Here is an 18,521-nt window from a genome sequence, read left to right on the forward strand (position 1 = left end):
CACCATTTCATCATCAAGCACAGCCAGTCTGAACAAAAATAGAGGTTGGCACACACAAGCCTATTCATTTACATTCAATGTACCCTGAGGCAAAAGCTTGATTAGACAAATGCACATGCTTTGGTGATGCAGTGTTTCATCTTCAGTGGAGGAGAGAGAGACCTCATTTGTGTCTCTGGCAAGTGTGCAGGCTTGGTTCAACATCAGTGGGTTAGGAGGGCCATAGGCCCTACAAATGTAACAGATGTTTGTTTGCCCTGTGAGTGAATGTGTTTAGCGCTGAACTTCCTTAACCATCTAAATCAATCTGTTCTTTATACTCTGACTGTGTGATTTCCATCTGTAGAGTATATAGTGTATGCATTTTTATGTGTGCAGTGTGCTTGTACTAGGGCTGCCCATTTGTCGGGCTATATACATGCATGTATATATTACATAAAATAATAATAATGATACATAGATGCGTAATAGATTTGTAAAACTGTATAATAATAATATGTATAATTCTAGTTGATGAAATATCCTTAATAGTCTGCAAATCAGGACTGCTACTCCATATTTCTTGTGAGAAAGCAGTGCGGCTCCTCACACAGAGACATGTTTAGTGGATTGTGTGTGCAGACCCCAGAGCCCTCAGCTAGAGTGCCAGTCTGTTCCTGTGGAGCAGTCAAACAGACGAACCCAGCCAAGAGCGAGCAAGGCACAGGCACAGAGCCAGGAAATAGCACCGGAAAACGCTCCACAATGGCAGAGAATTAAGAGTTTTTATAGGAGAGAAGGGATGGGGGAGGAACAAAGAACAGCACCCTAGTTCAGCATCACCAAAGGGACGGCTGCGTATGATTTTAGGAATCAAGGGAGGGTTCCGTTTAGCCCCAGCAGACTAGACCTTCATAATGAGAAAAGTGAGCAAAGGAGAAGAGTTGGCACTATCCACATCCTGCTCAGTGCAGTTCCCGGCTGCCCAAGACTGAAGGTGGTATGGCACCTGTGCCATTTTGGCCTTGGCATGGTATGGGCAGGAGGTCAAGGCCGGGGCAACATCTGCATCACATCAGAGAGCCTGGCTGTGTGCCCACCCCATGACTTCCATAAAGTCTCTCATAGACATATCCTAAAGAATAGCTTTGGAAAGGACCTCAAGTGCATTCTGTGGGTAACCTGTTCTGCTTAAGTATAAACCGTTCTCAACACTACTGCTCAGTATTATATTCATGCTTTGTGCTTCATAATTTCTTCTAGCTGAACTGGTTAACAATTACAGAATTTGACACTAATCACATCTATTGTGTGATTTATAAATGCAGGATGCTGTTATGCCTGAAAATGGGAAGAGCTGAGGACATTTACCTGCATGTGAAACCCAATTAAGGTGTTTGTCTATGAGGACAACACTCTGCAACGTGAGCAGTAATTACCTGACTAATTTCAATAGGGGGATCCTTAATACCCTCCCAGGCTGGCTGCTATAGCTAGACCACCTGAGTCATCTTTCTGATGGCGTGTAAAATAAACCACTGAAATTGATACAAGCCGCCAGCACACTAAAGAGCAAGTGCTAATCATTATGCATCATTAGGTGAAGATTTAGTTTAAATGTGTTTAGCAGGAATTAAGCAAAGCTGTTGTTGACATGGATTGACTGCTGTAATGCTTTATTGTCAGTGCTCCAGGAGGCAGAGGGAGGGTCGGCCTAGTTGGGGGAGTGATGTGCTGAAAGCAGGGATTTGTGGGATGTTGGAGGACTAGCAGGGTGTGTAGACAGAGTGGACAAACAGGAAACTATGGTAGACAATTTGGTGGAGGAGAAAAAGGAAGGGAGAAATATGAAAAAGGATAAAGTAAGGAGGGTAAAATAAGGACTGTCCCGAATGAAACGTGGTGATATCTGTGGTCAATGGCTGAGAGGATTCAGATACAGAATTTGACAAAGTTAAATCTGAATTTGAAGATGGATGCCTTCTACACAGTCAAGCCTGTATCTGCAGATGAGGGGTCTTCAAAACATTTTGACCGCGGCTGAGTTTTCACTGCAGCTGAAAAACTGAGTTTACTACAACAGCAGTGTAACTGTTAATTATGATAATTATCCTTAATCTTAATTTCAAGAGTACCATAGTACTCTGTAACCTGACTGTTCAAAACCAGGCATCACACACTCTGACACTGTTCAATGAAACCTCAGTCAATTATTTTCCTTAACCTGGCCCTAAATTTGTAATTTTTGGAAGGGAGTTATACAACACTTACAGACAGGGGAACAGCCAGCGCATCACACATTACTGTAGCATCACATAGGTTGATAGGTGTGTTTATATAGAAATCAGTATGCAGGCACTAATTCAGGGTTCATCACTCCGGTGGATAAGTATAGGTGGGAAAGTTGTACATCTCCTTGTATTGCAGGGAACATATTGCAGGTTCTCATCAAGTGTTGTAGGGTTTATGGAAGGAAGTGGATGAATAAAACTCCTGCAGGGGAAATGGCCTCAACAAGCAGTAGAATCAAAGGTAGAACATGAACAACGGTGGTCAGTTCAACCACAGACAAGTTTCCCTCTTCTGTCCAGACAGCCCTGTGTTTGTATGTTTGTGTCTTTATGTGTCTGAATGTGTGTATGCAAGAGCTGCTCAAACTGACGAGTAAGAGAGGACAGTCTTATCCAGCTCTCCAGTGTTGACAGTATTACTAATCCCCTCCACCTGCTCAAACACCACCCCAAAAAACACATCCCTCCCCCTCTTCCATCTGCCTGGGCTGGGAGTCCCTGGGGCCAGGCTGCGCCTCTGCCTTCGTCTCCACACCAGTTATCGTCCCTGGCCGGGCCCCACTCCCCAACCCCTTCCTGCGCTGCACACATTAATCGCCGCAAAAACAAATAGTTTTCAAATGTTTGGAAAAGACCCACTGTTTGCATCAGGGCCTAACAAAATAATTTTTACAAGCTATCCAGTTGTGATTAGGGCTGAGAGAATTGAATTTATGTGGCATTGATAATATTAATATTAGCCTAATTAATTATGTTGTTTGAATTTGCACAGCACTGTGTGTACCTTCTACACAACACTAGCCAGCCGGAGCTGGAACTGAGCTCTCAGGCGTCTCTATCTGCCTGGCTCTCCCCAGTCCATGACTACTGCACACAATTCATCAACTCGTAGATATCTAATCCCCTCTGGCTCTGCTCACTTCCTGAAGTCTAAGAAAGAACTTTACTCTGGTGGCAAGAATTCCCATGAATACTTGATGACTTCCATGGAAAGGAAGACTGTTTCGGCTCACTTTGAAAGTGACACTCGCCCAGAGAACTGGCGTAACTTTTAATTCACGGCTCCCAGTTTGTGGAAGGATATTGATAAGAGGGACAATGATAAAACGCAACATCTTTTTAATGAGTCACTGATTAAGGTAAACAGCAGTACAGTGGGAACAGCTTTGCGTAGACAGTTTCAGGCATCAGGGACATGACTGGTCTCCTTGCTCAGCGCAGAGGACAGTGACTTTGCCCTCCGATAAGCCCTGTGTGAAGAAGTCCCCTCCAGTTTGTTTCCTTAATCAGCAGAGGCCAATTTTTCATCGTGCCCTGACCCAGAAACACTGCTGATCCAGTCAACAATGGAGACCATAGGAGTGCAGGCACCGCTGGATGAGCAGGTGTTGATCTGTGCAATTACAGTGACACATACTCACTGACCCATCACACCAGTCATCTGTGCCTAAGTGGGGACCACCCAAATCTCCAGAGTGGTTCTCAGACCTGCTTACAGCTCAGATCACACTTCTCTGTGATGACCTCTTGACCTCTGCTCTGTGGTCAGAGGTCAAGGGTTAGAGAGGTGGTCATGTGTCTCTCTTGGCCAGACACAGCTCTATCTCGTGCTCGGGCGACATGTCTACGGACTGTGTTGGGTCCTCTACAGTTCCTTACAAGGGGGAGTTGTTCCCAGTATGTAGTGCTACTGCAGGCCTGATTTAACAGTCTAAACTTCTCTTTACAGCAGCTTTATGGTCTGTTCCTGTGCACAAGTGCAGCCACAGAATTTATATATTTGGCACAATCAAAAAAAAAAAAAGCACAAGTCTCTTTTTTGTTACAGTCAAAAGCACGGAAATCAATGTTGTCCATTTACTGATAATATGTCAGAAATTTTAGCCATGTGGATTGGTGATGGATTAGTATTTAAAAACAAAAGAAAGCTTAAGTGAACAGACATTTGAGCTTCTTCAGGTTGGGAAAAAACAACAACAGCGGAAAAAACAAAGGTAAAATGCACATATCCCACATTCAAGAAGGTGGTGGCCTTTGTCTCTATGATGGACAAAGCAATCCCAGGAAAGTCTGTATGCTGGGGCCAGAGAGACCATCTACTACAAAAGACGCATTCTCTGAAGCGGGGGGGCGTCTCCAAGGTGCATCATCTCATCAAAGCGTGGGGGAATGGTGTGATTGGACGGAGGGCAGCGAGTCATTGACTCAGTCATTAACTGAAGTGCCGGCCCAGTCTGGCTGGGCGGTAGTCCACTCGGAGCTGGACGAAGGCGTGCAGCAGGTTCCGGTCCAGGTTGGTCAGCTGCTCTCCTGAGCAAACCTGCTTCAGGTTGTCCGGGGCAACCACCAGGAGGTTACAGAGGGCGTGGAGTGTGTCGAAGAGCTGCAGCACCAGCGGGACCTGATGGTCAAACAAAACAAAACTGTTAGCGTTTTCACATACATCTTATACCTTATACCTTTCAAGTTAACTCCCAGCTTACTAGCAAGTCTCATGACAAAGGCTCTAGATCAAAAATCACAGTTTTCAGTCTATTTTGACTACCATGACTATTTTGAGCTGCAACCCTTTTGGACAATCCATGTATCTGTTGCCTCAGTGCTTAAAAATGTTTCTTTAACCTGCCTTCTCTTCACCCACATCTCCCATTCACAATTGAAGAGGATTTAACGGGTGAAATCAACAAAGGATTATAACATTCACCTGGATTCACCTGACCAGTCTATTTCATAGAGAACACAGCTTTTCTTTATGGTCTGTACATTCTGTGAAGGTGTAACCGTGTCTCTGCCCTGTGACCAATGTGTCCTGGACCTATGCCCCCCCGCTCACCCTGAAGTCCTTGGCGCAGCGTCGGTACTCGGCCACGTCGCAGATGGCCAGCATGCCTCCCATGGAGCTGTAGCTGTACTGCTGTAGATGCTCGTGGATGAGCCGGTGGAAGCGAACGCCCAGCTCCGTCAGCACCGTGTCCACGTTTTTCCCGTCCATGGACTTCCGCACGCGCTCCACCTGCCGACTCACGTAGGCACAGACTTTGGAGCAGGCCTGCCGGGCACAGGGAGACAGAGGGAGTCAGTATGGAAAACTTGTGATTAAGTGGCAAATTATCACCATATGGCTAACGAAAGCTATATTCAGTCCAAAAACTTTCCATGTTGTGTAAGAGTCAAAATGGACAGAGGTAAGTGATTTGCCTGTTTCTGATTTGTGTTGTTTTGCATGTGAGCCCAGTGGCTGAGGCAAAGGCCTTGCATCCCTTACTGTGGTGTACTGGATCATGACATTGTTCTCATCCTCAGGCCTGAAGTCGGTCTTCTTCTGCTCCGTGGCCAGGATGTGCTTCATTTGCCCCACCATGCAGTTTAGTGTTCTGGGTGGGGAGGACAAATACAATTACAATGGGACACATTAGAGTGGTTTCTTTGAATGACCACTTATTGTTCTATTATAATTGGCATTTATTTGTTTGCACGTACAAATGATAAAACAAAGAACACACAAGGGTGGTTGGTGGTCAGTTAGGAACTTACTGACCTGTCAATTCCCGTGTCCAGTTTCACTTCCATCTGTTCAATCACCTCTTTCTTCTTGTGCAGGCACTCTGTCAACTTTGGAGATGAGCTACAGACAGAGATTTCAAAGGTAAAGTCAGAGGTCTCGCTTTCATCTGAAAAGAATGGGCCTATGAGAGGAAGTAGCTATGGGATAACTGAATACTGTGGAATTTAACCCTTTACTGACCTAATGAGAGGCATGAGGTGGTCATTGAACTGCTTGTCAAACAAGTGGAAGATAGTGTTAGCCTGCTGGACCACATCCAGGAAGTACAGGTTGGCATTCTTGGCATCTGCTGAGGGGATAGCTGTAGTTCAAAGAGAGAGGGACAAGGTAAGTCAATACAATAAACTAAAAGGTGGTTTAACAGTAGGTCAGATCAGCACACAGCAGTTAGAGGTTATAGTTATGAGTGAGTTGAGTTGGATGTACCTGAGAGGCCGATCTCTAGGGCGTAGTCAATGTGATCCACACACAGATGCTCAACCAGCAGCAGGAAGATGGAGAAGGCGTTCTTGGGCAGGTCAGAGGGATCTGACAGCTGTGTCACGACAAACACAGAAAAAAGAAAGGGGATGCAATTTACTCGTCAACCCAACAGCATGTTCACTGAAAACTGATCTAGAGGGGGCAGAGTAGCCTCACCCTGTGGCATCTCTCAAAGGCATGGCGCGTCTCCTGCAGCAGGTTGACCACCACCTCCTGGGAGAGGAAGGTCTCCCCGTGGGTGTCAATGCTGGGGCCCAGGGGCAGGTTGGTGCGCTGCCTGATCCGCTCCTTCAGCTCCTGGATACTGCAGAAGGACAGAGACAGAGGTTGGATAAATTATTACAACATTACAGCTCTTAACTTCGAGTAAAAGGGGTTTTTCAAATCTTCTAAACCTAAACTGTCCTGATGTTAAGAGTGGAAAGTAATTGAGAACCGAAATCTGACCTGCCAGTGCCAATTGGGCGTTTCTGGTGGTTCTTGGAGTCGTAGTAGCGCTGTAGGATCATGGCGCTGCGAGTGCGGAGGTATTCCCTCTCCATGTCGATGTAACTTTCCAGGTAGGAGGAGAAAATGTTCTTGATCAGCTTGGACAGGAAGGTGTGCTTGTCTGAACCCAGGTTGAACTCTGTCAGCTTGGTAGCCAACGTTGTGGTCCTGGAAAAGATACAGACAGTGTTAAGTGTATGGGTAAGAGCTACTGTGTGTAAATGAAGTAAAGCAAAAACAAGAGAACAAGTTAATTACTTGGTGTAAAGGTCATAGAGGTTTTTGAGGTACTGTTCCACATCAGAGTGTCGGGTCTCGTCCAGTTTCTCTCTAACATGGGCCTGGAGAAACAAGGGCAGACAGTCAAATATAACGTGACAGATGTGGCCAGAGGCGACATGAACTGAACATACTGAACACATAAGACTGAACAAACGGGAAGCAGTAGAAATACCTGTAATTTGTTCTCAAAGATGCTCTGGATGAGTTTGGCCATAACAGCCTCGGGGCTGCTGAAGACCTCTCCCACCTGCTTGTTGACCCTCTGGCAGAGGACTGCAGTGTCCTCAAACACATCGTTCCTTGTGTAGGCCCCCTGGGGAGAGCAACGAAGGGTTAATACAGAGGCTGTGGATATTACTGGTCCAGAACGAAAAGTGGAATATTATGTATGAATAACTGGAACAATATACACTCACTTCCTGACACTGCTTGATGTAGACATCCACACAGTGTGCATAGCCCTTTTACAGAAAGAGACAAGCATTACATTTCTGCCGACTTTACATCACTAAAGTGCAGATACAACACCTAAAGACAAACAACAAACTTTAGTGCATGTTAGTATGTCATGTATGAATTGAATGGCCATCCCTATTATCACACTTGAGACAAAAAAAATTATCAAATGCAGACATGACAGTTTGATGTTTCTGGGTCACCTTGAAATGTAGCAGAACCGCGGCCACCTCCCGCATACGTCCAATCTCACCCCTGCGCTGGGCGGCGGTGAACTCCTGGATTAACTGCCGCTCTAGGTCGTGGTACTTACCTGGGTAGAAAAACAAACACACACACAAAATAATTTCATCATTTGCTGCTAACTTATGTATTTGTAATCTGGACTATTCAGTGCGGACTAGACTAGAGGAACATAAGTTTGAATGTCACAAACTCACTTGCAATCTTTGCCTTGACATCTGCAAATCTGTCAGAGAAGAACATAATTACTCATCAGAGAGGCTATTACAAATTATATCCCAGGTAAAATCCTATTTTATTTCCAGAAACTCATATTAAAATAATGTATTTTAACATCTAAACACCCTTGATACATTTTGATATGAGCTTACACCGTGAGGAATAGACAACACTACTAATACGCCACCTTCCGCTTGTTTGACAGTGCTCTTGTCTAAAGCTGCCTCCAGGATGCCTGACTCACCTGTCGAACGGCAGCTCCTGGGCAATGAGATGCAGCTTCTGAATGATATCAGCAGCCTCCTTAATCTGAAGAGGAGAGAGAGAGAGACAGAGAGAGAGAGAGAGGGAGGGAGAGATGTCGAGAGAGGAAAAAAGAGAGCAAGAGAGGACCATGAGAGGTGGACATCCAAACAGAAGGCAGGCAGGCCGCCGGCAGTGTCTCCACTTGGGGGATCATCATCTTAGAGCAGCCCTCCTCCACCTCCCCATGTTGGCCAGGCAGCTGATAACAAGCAGGCTGCGCTCACCTGGGCATCGGCAGCAGCAACAGCAGCAGTCCTGACTTAGCAGCACATCCAACTCTTTATTGGCATGCCTTTTCTGAATGGGCTGTAATCCCACAGGAGTCTAAATCGCCTTCAATAATCTGTCCGGCCAGGGATATCTGTCTAAAAAAAGGGGCCCTGTCGAGAACACCCCACCCCCCTCCCCCTGACATACACGCCGGCTGAAAAAGCCCCAGACCTACGAAAGGCCCGCCGTCCGCAACTCCTCTGTTCCCGCAGATGCCTGCCTCAGCTAACATCATTACTCTGCTCCCGTGAGGAGGATCCAGCCTTTCTGCTCGGCGAAGGTTTTCTAAGTATCTGTCCCCCAGCTAAGATTAGCTAAATCCCATGTAAGTAATGTAGCCGTCTCCCTGCAGTCAGGGTTTAGCAGCACTTGTCTCCACGCTGGCGGCCCAGCCCTCCCTTTCAGAAGGATTAGCAAAGCCATCCCCCTTCAGCTATTCACTTGCAGCTTTCCTCTTTCCCCCTCGTCTGGAGGTATGCTCAGGAAAAGGAATCTGGCCAGATATTTCCGCATGCCTCTCCAGAAACCTAGCCCCATCTCCAGCTCTCGTCTCCGGGATTGACCCCCCAGACTCGCTGCTCTGCTTCAACTAATGATGTTCCTACTAACAGGAATTAATCTGGAGCATCCCCATCTCTCTACTGCCACTTACAACATTTCAAAATCAAACTTTCAGGGGTCAACAGTCACTTGTCTAATATCAACATGGCCTGTGTGTAGGCAGGAACTAAGTAAAAGTATGCATTTCATCTCCTAGTACGCATGTTATCTCCTCCCTTACTTGTACTATCATGCCACAAGCCCCTTCCTGCTGTAATGCGACACAAAGCTGAGGACCAACAGTGGCGACAAATTCTCCCTCACAGACAACCTGCAGTAAATGCAATTAGGCTTGACACGAGCATGTTGACATCCATGCTAGTCAATCAGCCAGCTATTGTCAGAAAGCAAATGACAGTTTATTAATCCAAATTAGCTGAGGGATCCAACTAAAGGGATAAACTTGACAAATTAATATGGATGGTTTACTTCATAATCCTGCTCACTCACACCTCCAGCAATATCACAGCGGGAGCCCTTGTCAATGGACACGTACACCGCCACCAAGGTGAGCTGATGGAACATGTACAGCACACTGACCTTGTCGGGGTTGTTGAACACGTCACTGCGTAGCTCTCCATCCAAAAACTCGTTGAAATAGGTCATGAGACGCTGAGCTTCCACGGCCCGCTGTCGGGGTGTATTCACCCCCTCCAGCTGGTCGCCAAGGTGACACACCTTGGTGGCCACATAGCTGATGTGCTCGTCAAGCTCCTGGAAATGCTGAAAGGCCACCTGAAATGATACAGAACAGGGAGGGATGTAAAGCAAACCAAAGACATTCTGTGACATGAGTGAGGGATAGGAAAAAAATCTCTTGAAGCTTAAAGAGATTCAGGTGGGAACATTAGACCATACAGCTCACCTGGTTGCTCCTCTGCAAGTCTTGTACTTTGTGTGCAAATTCCTTGGCCTCGCGATGACACTGATGTTCAAGCTTCTCCACCCGCCGTTGGATCTTCTCATCCAGCTGCTTCAGCTCCTCAATGTGGTTCTCAAACTCTTCCAGCAGCCTATCAGAGTGGAGAGAAGGCTTGTAGATCCAGAACTTCACATTGGTCTTAACAACAGGGATCCATAGCAAACAACAGGTTAAACACAAAAATAGTCTTAGTCTGGAGGTGTAATTGGGAAAGGCAAGGTTAAATCTGTCCCACTGACCTAACACTTACAGTTAATAGTTACAGAATAGTGCTGGATGCTTAATTCCTGGGTCCCCAGACTTAAGAAGCTCTGAAAACTAGGAGCTTCGTCAGCTGCATTTTAAGTGCCATCAGGACTGCAGAGCAAATGTTCTAAGTCAGCACCACATTTCACAGACTAGGAAACATCCCAAAATGATGAGTATATAATCTCTTGACTAATTCCCTCAGCACTGGCTACAGCTTAAAGACATCTCCCATCCCTTCCCAATACACACTCATTCCCTGGCTGGTGACTCACAGTATGGTGGCCTCCAAAGATACGTTGTCTCTGACTCTTCACTACGGTTTAGAAAGAGCTTCCAAGGAGGTGGTGGCAACAGTTTTGTGGAGGAAGTAGATAAGGCAGGATGGATCTACAGTATAGTTAGGGTTCTTAAAGACTGTATGGCATGTGTGCTTACAAGAAATAAGTTGGTTCCCAAGTGTAAACATAACATCAAGCAATGAAAATGCCATGTAAAGAAACATTTTTATTTTTTTTACAATAATACTCCATAGCCTATGTAAGATTGAGATCAATTTTAGGACATCCTGGAGAACTACTTCAGTTTCACTTATGGAGTATTTGGTAAGTTGATATTGACTGCTGTAAATAAATAAATCAGAATAAATATTAAAAAAGAAAATTGACTTAAAATATGTATCTAATAATTTTCTAGACAGTTTGTTTTGAAACCAAACTATGACGCAAAAGTGGGCATCTTTGACAGTGGGACTGGGACTGACAGTTCCCATGAAGCAAACAACGGTTCCAGTGACAGAAAAGTAAATTCAATCTTGGGAATTGGGAGCAAGGATGGAATACGTGCATGGAGACGGCAACCTTCTGGTTTGTTAGCATTACTTGTCAGACAGTGGAAAAATGTCTTAGTGTCAACAACATTTGAAAACAAGAGTTGTGAATGACATTAAAGACTGGGCTGGGAAAACAGAATTAAGTAAAAACCAGGAGGCTGCCATCTGTATACATCTAATCACTTGTATCACATTGGCAGAGGACCTGAGTGGAAAAGCTGTTCTATATATTCAAAATGTCATGTTGACATAGGAGACAAAAGCATCTATTTGAGAACTGCACTTTTCTGTCAGCTTACTCATTATTTAGGTTGATCTCTCCGATAAGAAATCAAAGGCCAATGGATGCAAGAGAGTATATCTACTGTCATTACATTTTGTTCATAGTCATTTCTGAGTCATTGTTGTGAAAAATACTGTAGATAAGGCAGCATTAGCAGTGATGAATATAAAAAAGCCTATTGACACCAGATGACATAATGCATTACAGGCTGTCAAGTCAAGGTTAAAAACTGGAGCTTGGCATTCTTCGAGGTTACGGAATGAATTTGATTTACGGTGATGATCAGACAGGGAGGTGTGCACTGTAAATGCGAATGACAGTCGCCTACCTTTTGGGGTCAAACGCCTCGGCTCCTCCTTTAGAGCCTCCTCCAGGAGTCCTCCACGCCAACCTTTCAATGTACTCGTCTGCATCAAAGGGCTCCTGGGCACAGAGCAAACACAGAGTGACATGTGTGCACCGATGATCAGCAAAGAGCAAAACAACCAGGCTCACGTTAGTTACCTTGCTATTTAACCAACAAGCAACAAAAGACTTACTAGCAACCCACACCCTGGAATAACTGATATTTGTACTAGTTACCGTTACCTTCCTTAACTAGATAACGTAAGTCAGTAACGTTACAATCTTGCCTGAGTTAAATTAAAGCAAACCCGTACTTGCTGTTTTTCATGTCTAGACTACGACACGGTGCAAATAAGCTCCCTGTTTGAAGCATTATTGAGTCTTTCTCGCAGAGGCTGGACAAGAACCATCAAGCTAACGTTAACCGTAGCTAGCTCGCTAACACAGCAGTCTGGTGCAGCAGTCATTTTACCTCGAACAGTTGAGCAGTTGTTGCCATGTTCAAGCTTCCGTTAGCGGCGTAGAAAAACACAATTTAGGGTAAGGAACTGAGAGTCGGCAATACTGCCGAGTTCCCGATGAGCTTGCTGATTTCTTACAGTTTTGCCCTTTGTTGACAGCTAGCTAGTTAGCAATCCAGCTTCCTGTATGGGAGAGAAGGGTGGGGATAGTTGCTTGCAAATACGCATGCGCATATGTCGGCTGATTGGTTGTGGCTGTCACATGAAACAATAGCAGGAAGTAGCTACGTTCGATCTAAACGACAACATTGAGGCAAATTTATATTTGTAAGTTGAATATTTGGCAAGATGATAATAATATTGTCTAAGTCACAGAAATTTGCCGTCAACTGAGGACTTCACTGTTGCTGGCCAAATGAGTTTACGTGCTTTGTGGATTATTTCTCACGAGAAGGGAGAAAATGTTTCAATACGATTTTCAAGGTTTGTAACTTTAACTCTCACAAAATCTGTACACTTCCCTTTTAAGTTAGTGGAGTCGAATGGCGTAGCGCTCTGATGCTGTATAACATGTAACAGTATATAACAGAAACCTACTGCTTTCAGCTGATGCTCTGTGGTGATTGTAATGTCTTGTGTCTCCTCCCACAGGAGGTTCCCTACCGTTGAGCACCGTGCAAAGTGCCTGGCAGGGTCCTTATATGTGCCAGTCCCAGAAGAAAGCGCTGTGCTCCAGCTCCTACTCACTGAGCTGGGGCTGGCCGACTCAGACAAGCCCTACGTAGTTCTCAGAGATGACTGCCTCCACCAGCAGCGATCCCCAGCCCTGGAGCTGCATGTGAAAGGCTCTGGAAAGGGAATCCTCTGGCCAGTGTTAGCCATCTCGCAAGGGCCGCTGATCTTGGCTTGCCTGCCTTTGGTGGACGGCCCTGCTGAGCCGCGCCCACCTCTGGCCAGCCTGCTGTCGGTCTCCCAGGGCCTCACACTCCTGGCAGGCCTGCAGACTTTTCTCCTTGGTTCTGGGAGTAAGCCTGATAGTGAGGGGCTGGCGTCTCGCCTGGCGATGCTGCCTTCAGTCCTTCTGCAGGTTTGTCCACTTGGCACACCTCTGGATATCCCACAGCTGGGGGCGCCTGCTGCATCCACAGTGTCCACTCCCGCTGGGACCCAGAAGCAGCCGGCCTGGAAGACAGGGCTACACCGTGGCCGGGCTGTGGTGAACGTAGCTCTGACAGAAATGGTGCGCTCCATGCAGTATGGTAATCGGAGCAGACAGGACCTCTGGGATGTCTATGGCACTGTGACATGCAAAGTAAGTACACAGTGTAAGGTAAAGGCACTAAAATTATAGTAAAATAACTTGGCTGTCTCTTATCTCTTCCTTCAATCTATTTCTTCCTTCTGTCATCAGTGTGAAGTGGAGGGGGTGCTCCCAAATGTGATGGTGACCCTCACACTGCCACCAAACGGCTCACCGCTACAGGACATCCTGGTCCATCCCTGTGTCACCTCACTGGATTCCAGTATCCTGACTGCCAGCAGCGTGGATGACTGTGACAGCTCAGCTTTCTCTGGGCCGTACAAGTTCCCCTTCTCTCCTCCTCTGGAGCCGTTCAGGCTATGCAGCTATACATCTCAGGTATAAAACTTAACACAATAACAAGACACCTTTTAATTCTATGCATTGGTGTGAATCTGTCAGTTGATTCTGGTTGACAGTCTGTTCTTTCCACAGGTTCCTGTCCCACCCATCCTGGGTTCATATCAGCTGAAGGAAGAGGAGAACCAGCTGCGTGTGTCAGTAACCCTCAAACTTCATGAGAGTGTGAGGAATAGCTTTGAGTACTGTGAAGCACACCTGCCCTTCTTTAACAGGTAACCAGCACAAGAGACACAAGCTTCTTGATCAGAGCTCTTGCCAATGTCCATTTCATGTAGAGTAAAGAGGTTTGATGGGTTTGGGAGGTAGATTGTGATCCTGACAGCAAGTCAGGAACCAAGATCTCTTGGAGAATAGTTAACAGAGTTCAGTGTTTACGAGAGTAAGAAAACCTGTCTCTTTATGACAAACCATATACTTAGGATGCCATTTTGGTACAGAGCAAGAATAATAAATACTTAGATATGTTAGTAGGATAATCAACAAAAGTAGGTTGGAAAAAATCTACTTTTCCTAATTAAGCCAGCTAATAAACTTATTGAAATTAATTCCACTTGCCAATAAAATACAAGCTAGCAGGAGAAAAATATGTTTTTAAGAAATGTTTAATCACAGAATAATGGCCTTAGAAACACTAGTAATAGCACTAGTACACTAGTAATCATATTCTCTTTTGCAGAGAAGAATTCTTGGCAAAATGTATAATTGTTGTATGGTCTCTCATATGGGCCTTTTTAATATGGCGTAACACTCTCCTGCATCCTTAGTCAAAAAAAGCAATGTGCAGTTGTCTTTGCAAAACACCTGAGCTGGTCTCATGACAGTACACCAAGTAACCCATCTGCAGTTTGCCAGCTTGAATAAATGAGATCCCCTAACAGCCAAGTAATAACCTAATAGTCCAACTTTCTCATCAAATCCATCATGTACGACCCGGTGGCAAAGTACTCCTCTCATACAATTTGAAGAAATGTCCCCAAAAAGTTGGACTAAAAGTACTTTTAACTTTTACATCATGAGTAGATCATTTTGCTGTCGAATCCTCATATAAAAGATACTCGTACTGTCATTGTGGGGTTTCTTGCAGAGCAGAAATGATTAAACCCTCTAATTTTCAAAATGGTCTAACAGAGCTAGATAGTTCTCCCCGGTCAAATCTGCTGCCATTTGCCTGCGTGTCGTTATCTCACTCCAAGAAGGTGATAAAAGTGGCTGAACCCATAAAATCCCTCTAAAATACATAATGTCCTTACTATACAGTGTAATTGGTAGTGATCTTTGCAGGGTGACTGTTGGGTTGTAACATCTGCCTGTGGGCTCTGTGTGTTTGCAGGGATCAGATGGGTTCTGTGGATGTGAAGGTGAGCTCTGGGCAGCTGGAGGTCTCCAAGGAGAAGAACCTACTGGTCTGGGTCCTCGGTACGCCTTAATGTAAAGATTCAATTTGACTGCAACTATACATTTGAAATAGAAACTAATGTCTGCATTTCCCCTCTCTGCTATTTAGGCCAAAAGTTTCCTAAATGTCGCGAGGTCACGATGGACGGTAAGATCAGCTTTTCAGGGCAGATCCCCGGACCTGCAGACCCCCTCTGCACAGAACTTACAGCCTACATCAAAGTAAGTTAACTTGTGTGGTGGTAATCAATAGCCTGTTACAGTCAAAACATGGGTCAGCAGAATTATACTTCATCTCTACTGTGAACCCAGTCCACATCCCTTGTCTTTCTGAGCTATCTGAATATTAGGAATGACAAGATTCATGATGCTATCCACTTTGTTAATTTAGAATGTAGAAACAAATAAATCAGTCATCAGATGTAGTCTAAATATGAAAGTCAGTTCTCCAACAACTAATCGCTTCAACTAATGGGATATCAAATGGATGAGGTATATGAAGCTGTCATTAGGTTGTAAAGTGCTAAGCAGTTCCATGTCTCACAGTGTGTCCGGTCTAACTGCACCATCATCCCTACTTTACAGTTGTATTTCAAAGTGCCTGACATGACACTGTCCGGTTGCTGTGTGGACCAGCATTCAGTGCAGGTGTATTCCTCTGCCAAACCACGGATCGTAACATGTAAGTGTGCAATACTTCTTTGAATCAAAATGTTTGATTACATACATAAAATGACATTTGTTAAAGCTAAAGATGGCCTCTGTTCGACCCACAGCCCGAGAACTTCAATCCAAGGAGTACTTCATATGGAACTCAACAGGTACCGCTCCAGTTTCCTCTGGACACATGATGCTGTAGCGTAGATACGTTAGGAGCAGCTCGGTGGACAGGCGCTCCAGGCTCTTTACTGGGACTGACGAGGATGTCAAGGATATATGGTGATCCAGATTGGATATGTGACCACATGAACACATTTGTTACTATTCCATTGTTACTGGAGAGCTGACGAAGGATAAAAACTTGGAATACCAATCAAAATGGCTTATAGTAGATTGTGTGTGACATCTAAAGGTCAGATGTAAAAGACTTAAATAATTTTGCCTTCACTCAATACAGACCACAATATGCACAACTTGCTGTTGATTAAGGAGAATTGTTTGACTGGTAGAATTATGTATTTTTTTGATGGAAAATGATTTGATAATTGTACACATCTGTAATATTTTGTTTAAAGTCCACTGTTGAAAATTCCTGCCCCGCTAGTTCAACTTCTTTTATCCCCCAACCTTACCCTCCCTTAAATTCACCCTACTGCCCCCCCCCCCCCACACACACACACACACACTCTTTAGACAGAAGGGCCACCCCTTGCTCTGACAGTCCCACTTCAGTGGCTCTCCATCAGCCGGATAATTAGCAGCTGGGGCCTTGTCATCAGCTGTTGTGGGCCTGGAGGAGAGGGGTGCCTGGGCTGTGAAAGGCCAGGCTGCTCTGGCCAGTGTCTTGGCTACAAAGGGCTCCTCTTGAGAACTGGCAGGAGTCCTTGGTCCCCCCTTTTGACCCCATCCCCTCCCTGTCAACCAGTGGCTGGTTCAAACACACAACCTCTCCAACCAGACTAAGATTGAGCGCTGACCCTCTGGCCCTCAGAGACTTTAAAGCAGTCTGTCCCATTCAGCTAGCAAGACCAGGCTAATTGGAGAAAAAGTTACAAGGACGGTAATGGTTAGGTCACCTCTTGAGGCTGCATAGGTGCTTTAATTCTCAATTAATGTAGAAGCATGAGTAAATGATTTTGATCTTTACTGTTTGCAACACCACTGTTAGGTAATTACCATTGTCAGGTAATTATAATTTATAGTTAATTACTATAATCATTATTTGAAGAGGGACTTGTTAAGGAAGTTTCATTTGGTTCCTGAAGTTTCCCACAACAGTTTACTATTATGTTAGTTGTCCTATTACATGCTAACACTGCTACATTTCTACTACATAAGCACCACTACAGTCAGAGTTTTATGAATAACTAGCTGTGAAGGGTTAAATCAGAGGAGATTGTGTTCCACTATTCCACTGCAGCCAGACTCCTCTGAGTGCCCCCATTGTCTGCTGTTGGCCTCTTGTGCCCCCTTGCTGGTCCAAACGCTACATTCTCACGTGGATTTCCACTCAGAAGGCTGACCATGACCAATCCTCTGTCAATTGGAACCAATTGCTCACACGGCATCCTTCACCTTCTTTTTATGTAGCTGTACGGAGTGGCAGACACCGAGACCTCTCGGCTCTCCCCCTCCACGTTGATTTGGCTTTAAGACCCAGTGTGTGTGGCTAGCGAACTGGAAAAGGAGAAGTTTTTTGAAGAGTTGGGCTACTCTAAATCTCCTCAGTATCCCAGTCTGTGGTCAGTCTGGCTCCTGGAGTCTGCAGTCACTGGCCTCTCACTGGCAGACTTTGCTTTGTTGATTGAATGGCTTGCTAAGTAGATGGACTCGTTTTAATGTGATTCTCTGCTCCAGTGCCTTGTGCCCACACTTTCGGACATTTAATTCTATGGTGTTTTTCAAAATCACTAATTTATTTCATCATTGTTTACACTTGTATACATGCAAACATGAAAAGAAATGAACTGAAGAAATGAAAAAAAGAAAACTAACAATAAAAATAAAAATCAAACGGGCTAAAAATAACTTTGAAACTAAAGCAGCAGTGATGATTGTCATAAATCATGTTGACACAACAGAATAAGGTAAAACCTAAATCGCTTAATATTGTGTTTCATAGTGATACCAAAAGGTTCACTACATTATTATAAAGGTTGTAACGTTGCAGCTGTAATGCATTGAACTGTGTGAGTCAGGTGTAGTTTCCCTCAGCCCAATAATGACACCCAGTGGTAGAGTAGGATAAAGTTCATTGTAGAATGTGTTGATTTCTTTAATACAGTTTCATGTATACAGAGTCTAGTATTCTTTTGAAATAGTTCTACTCCATCATTGTCGGATTATCTTTGCTTATTTAATTCCTCTCCAGCCCCCTGCCGTGTGATGTGAGCCCATCAGTGTTCATCTAATGCACCGTGCCTGAAGACCAGGCTTTTGTTGGCCACCGTGTCCTCAGGTGTTTGGTAGCAGGCCAGTTCCTCTCTCAATCTCTCCAAGTCTGCTAAGAGCCAGCCTCAGGGAGACCACTT

At 44.9% G+C, this 18,521-nt stretch overlaps 2 protein-coding genes across 3 annotated transcripts; one reads left to right on the forward strand and one right to left on the reverse strand.

Moving 5' to 3' along the window:
• Nucleotides 1-3,372: 3,372 nt before the first annotated feature.
• Nucleotides 3,373-12,458, reverse strand: exoc5 (exocyst complex component 5). Its single transcript, XM_071924214.2, has 18 exons — nt 12,284-12,458; nt 11,795-11,889; nt 10,049-10,196; nt 9,724-9,918; nt 8,252-8,316; nt 7,986-8,014; nt 7,749-7,858; nt 7,506-7,550; nt 7,262-7,402; nt 7,066-7,148; nt 6,766-6,975; nt 6,475-6,622; nt 6,262-6,370; nt 6,016-6,136; nt 5,809-5,895; nt 5,536-5,644; nt 5,104-5,319; nt 3,373-4,671 (listed from the first exon to the last, which is right to left on the reverse strand). The coding sequence occupies exons 1-18, from the start codon at nt 12,308-12,310 to the stop codon at nt 4,483-4,485; spliced, it is 2,127 nt and encodes a 708-aa protein (XP_071780315.1). The 5' UTR covers nt 12,311-12,458; the 3' UTR covers nt 3,373-4,482.
• Nucleotides 11,923-16,565, forward strand: ap5m1 (adaptor related protein complex 5 subunit mu 1). Of its 2 annotated transcripts, none has more exons than XM_071924215.2 (9): nt 11,923-11,961; nt 12,648-12,755; nt 12,924-13,584; nt 13,684-13,911; nt 14,008-14,147; nt 15,266-15,351; nt 15,440-15,552; nt 15,916-16,012; nt 16,107-16,565. In XM_071924215.2, exons 2-9 carry the CDS (start codon nt 12,688-12,690, stop codon nt 16,187-16,189), a joined length of 1,476 nt encoding a protein of 491 aa, XP_071780316.1. In that variant the 5' UTR covers nt 11,923-11,961; nt 12,648-12,687; the 3' UTR covers nt 16,190-16,565. The 2 variants fall into 2 exon arrangements, with proteins under 2 accessions (XP_071780316.1, XP_071780317.1); XM_071924216.2 differs by lacking the exon at nt 11,923-11,961 and adding an exon at nt 12,002-12,072.
• The last annotated feature ends 1,956 nt before the right edge of the window (nt 16,566-18,521 follow it).

This window comes from Centroberyx gerrardi, chromosome 17 (assembly GCF_048128805.1).
Source record: "Centroberyx gerrardi isolate f3 chromosome 17, fCenGer3.hap1.cur.20231027, whole genome shotgun sequence".
In the NCBI taxonomy this organism is placed as follows: Eukaryota; Metazoa; Chordata; class Actinopteri; order Beryciformes; family Berycidae; genus Centroberyx; species Centroberyx gerrardi.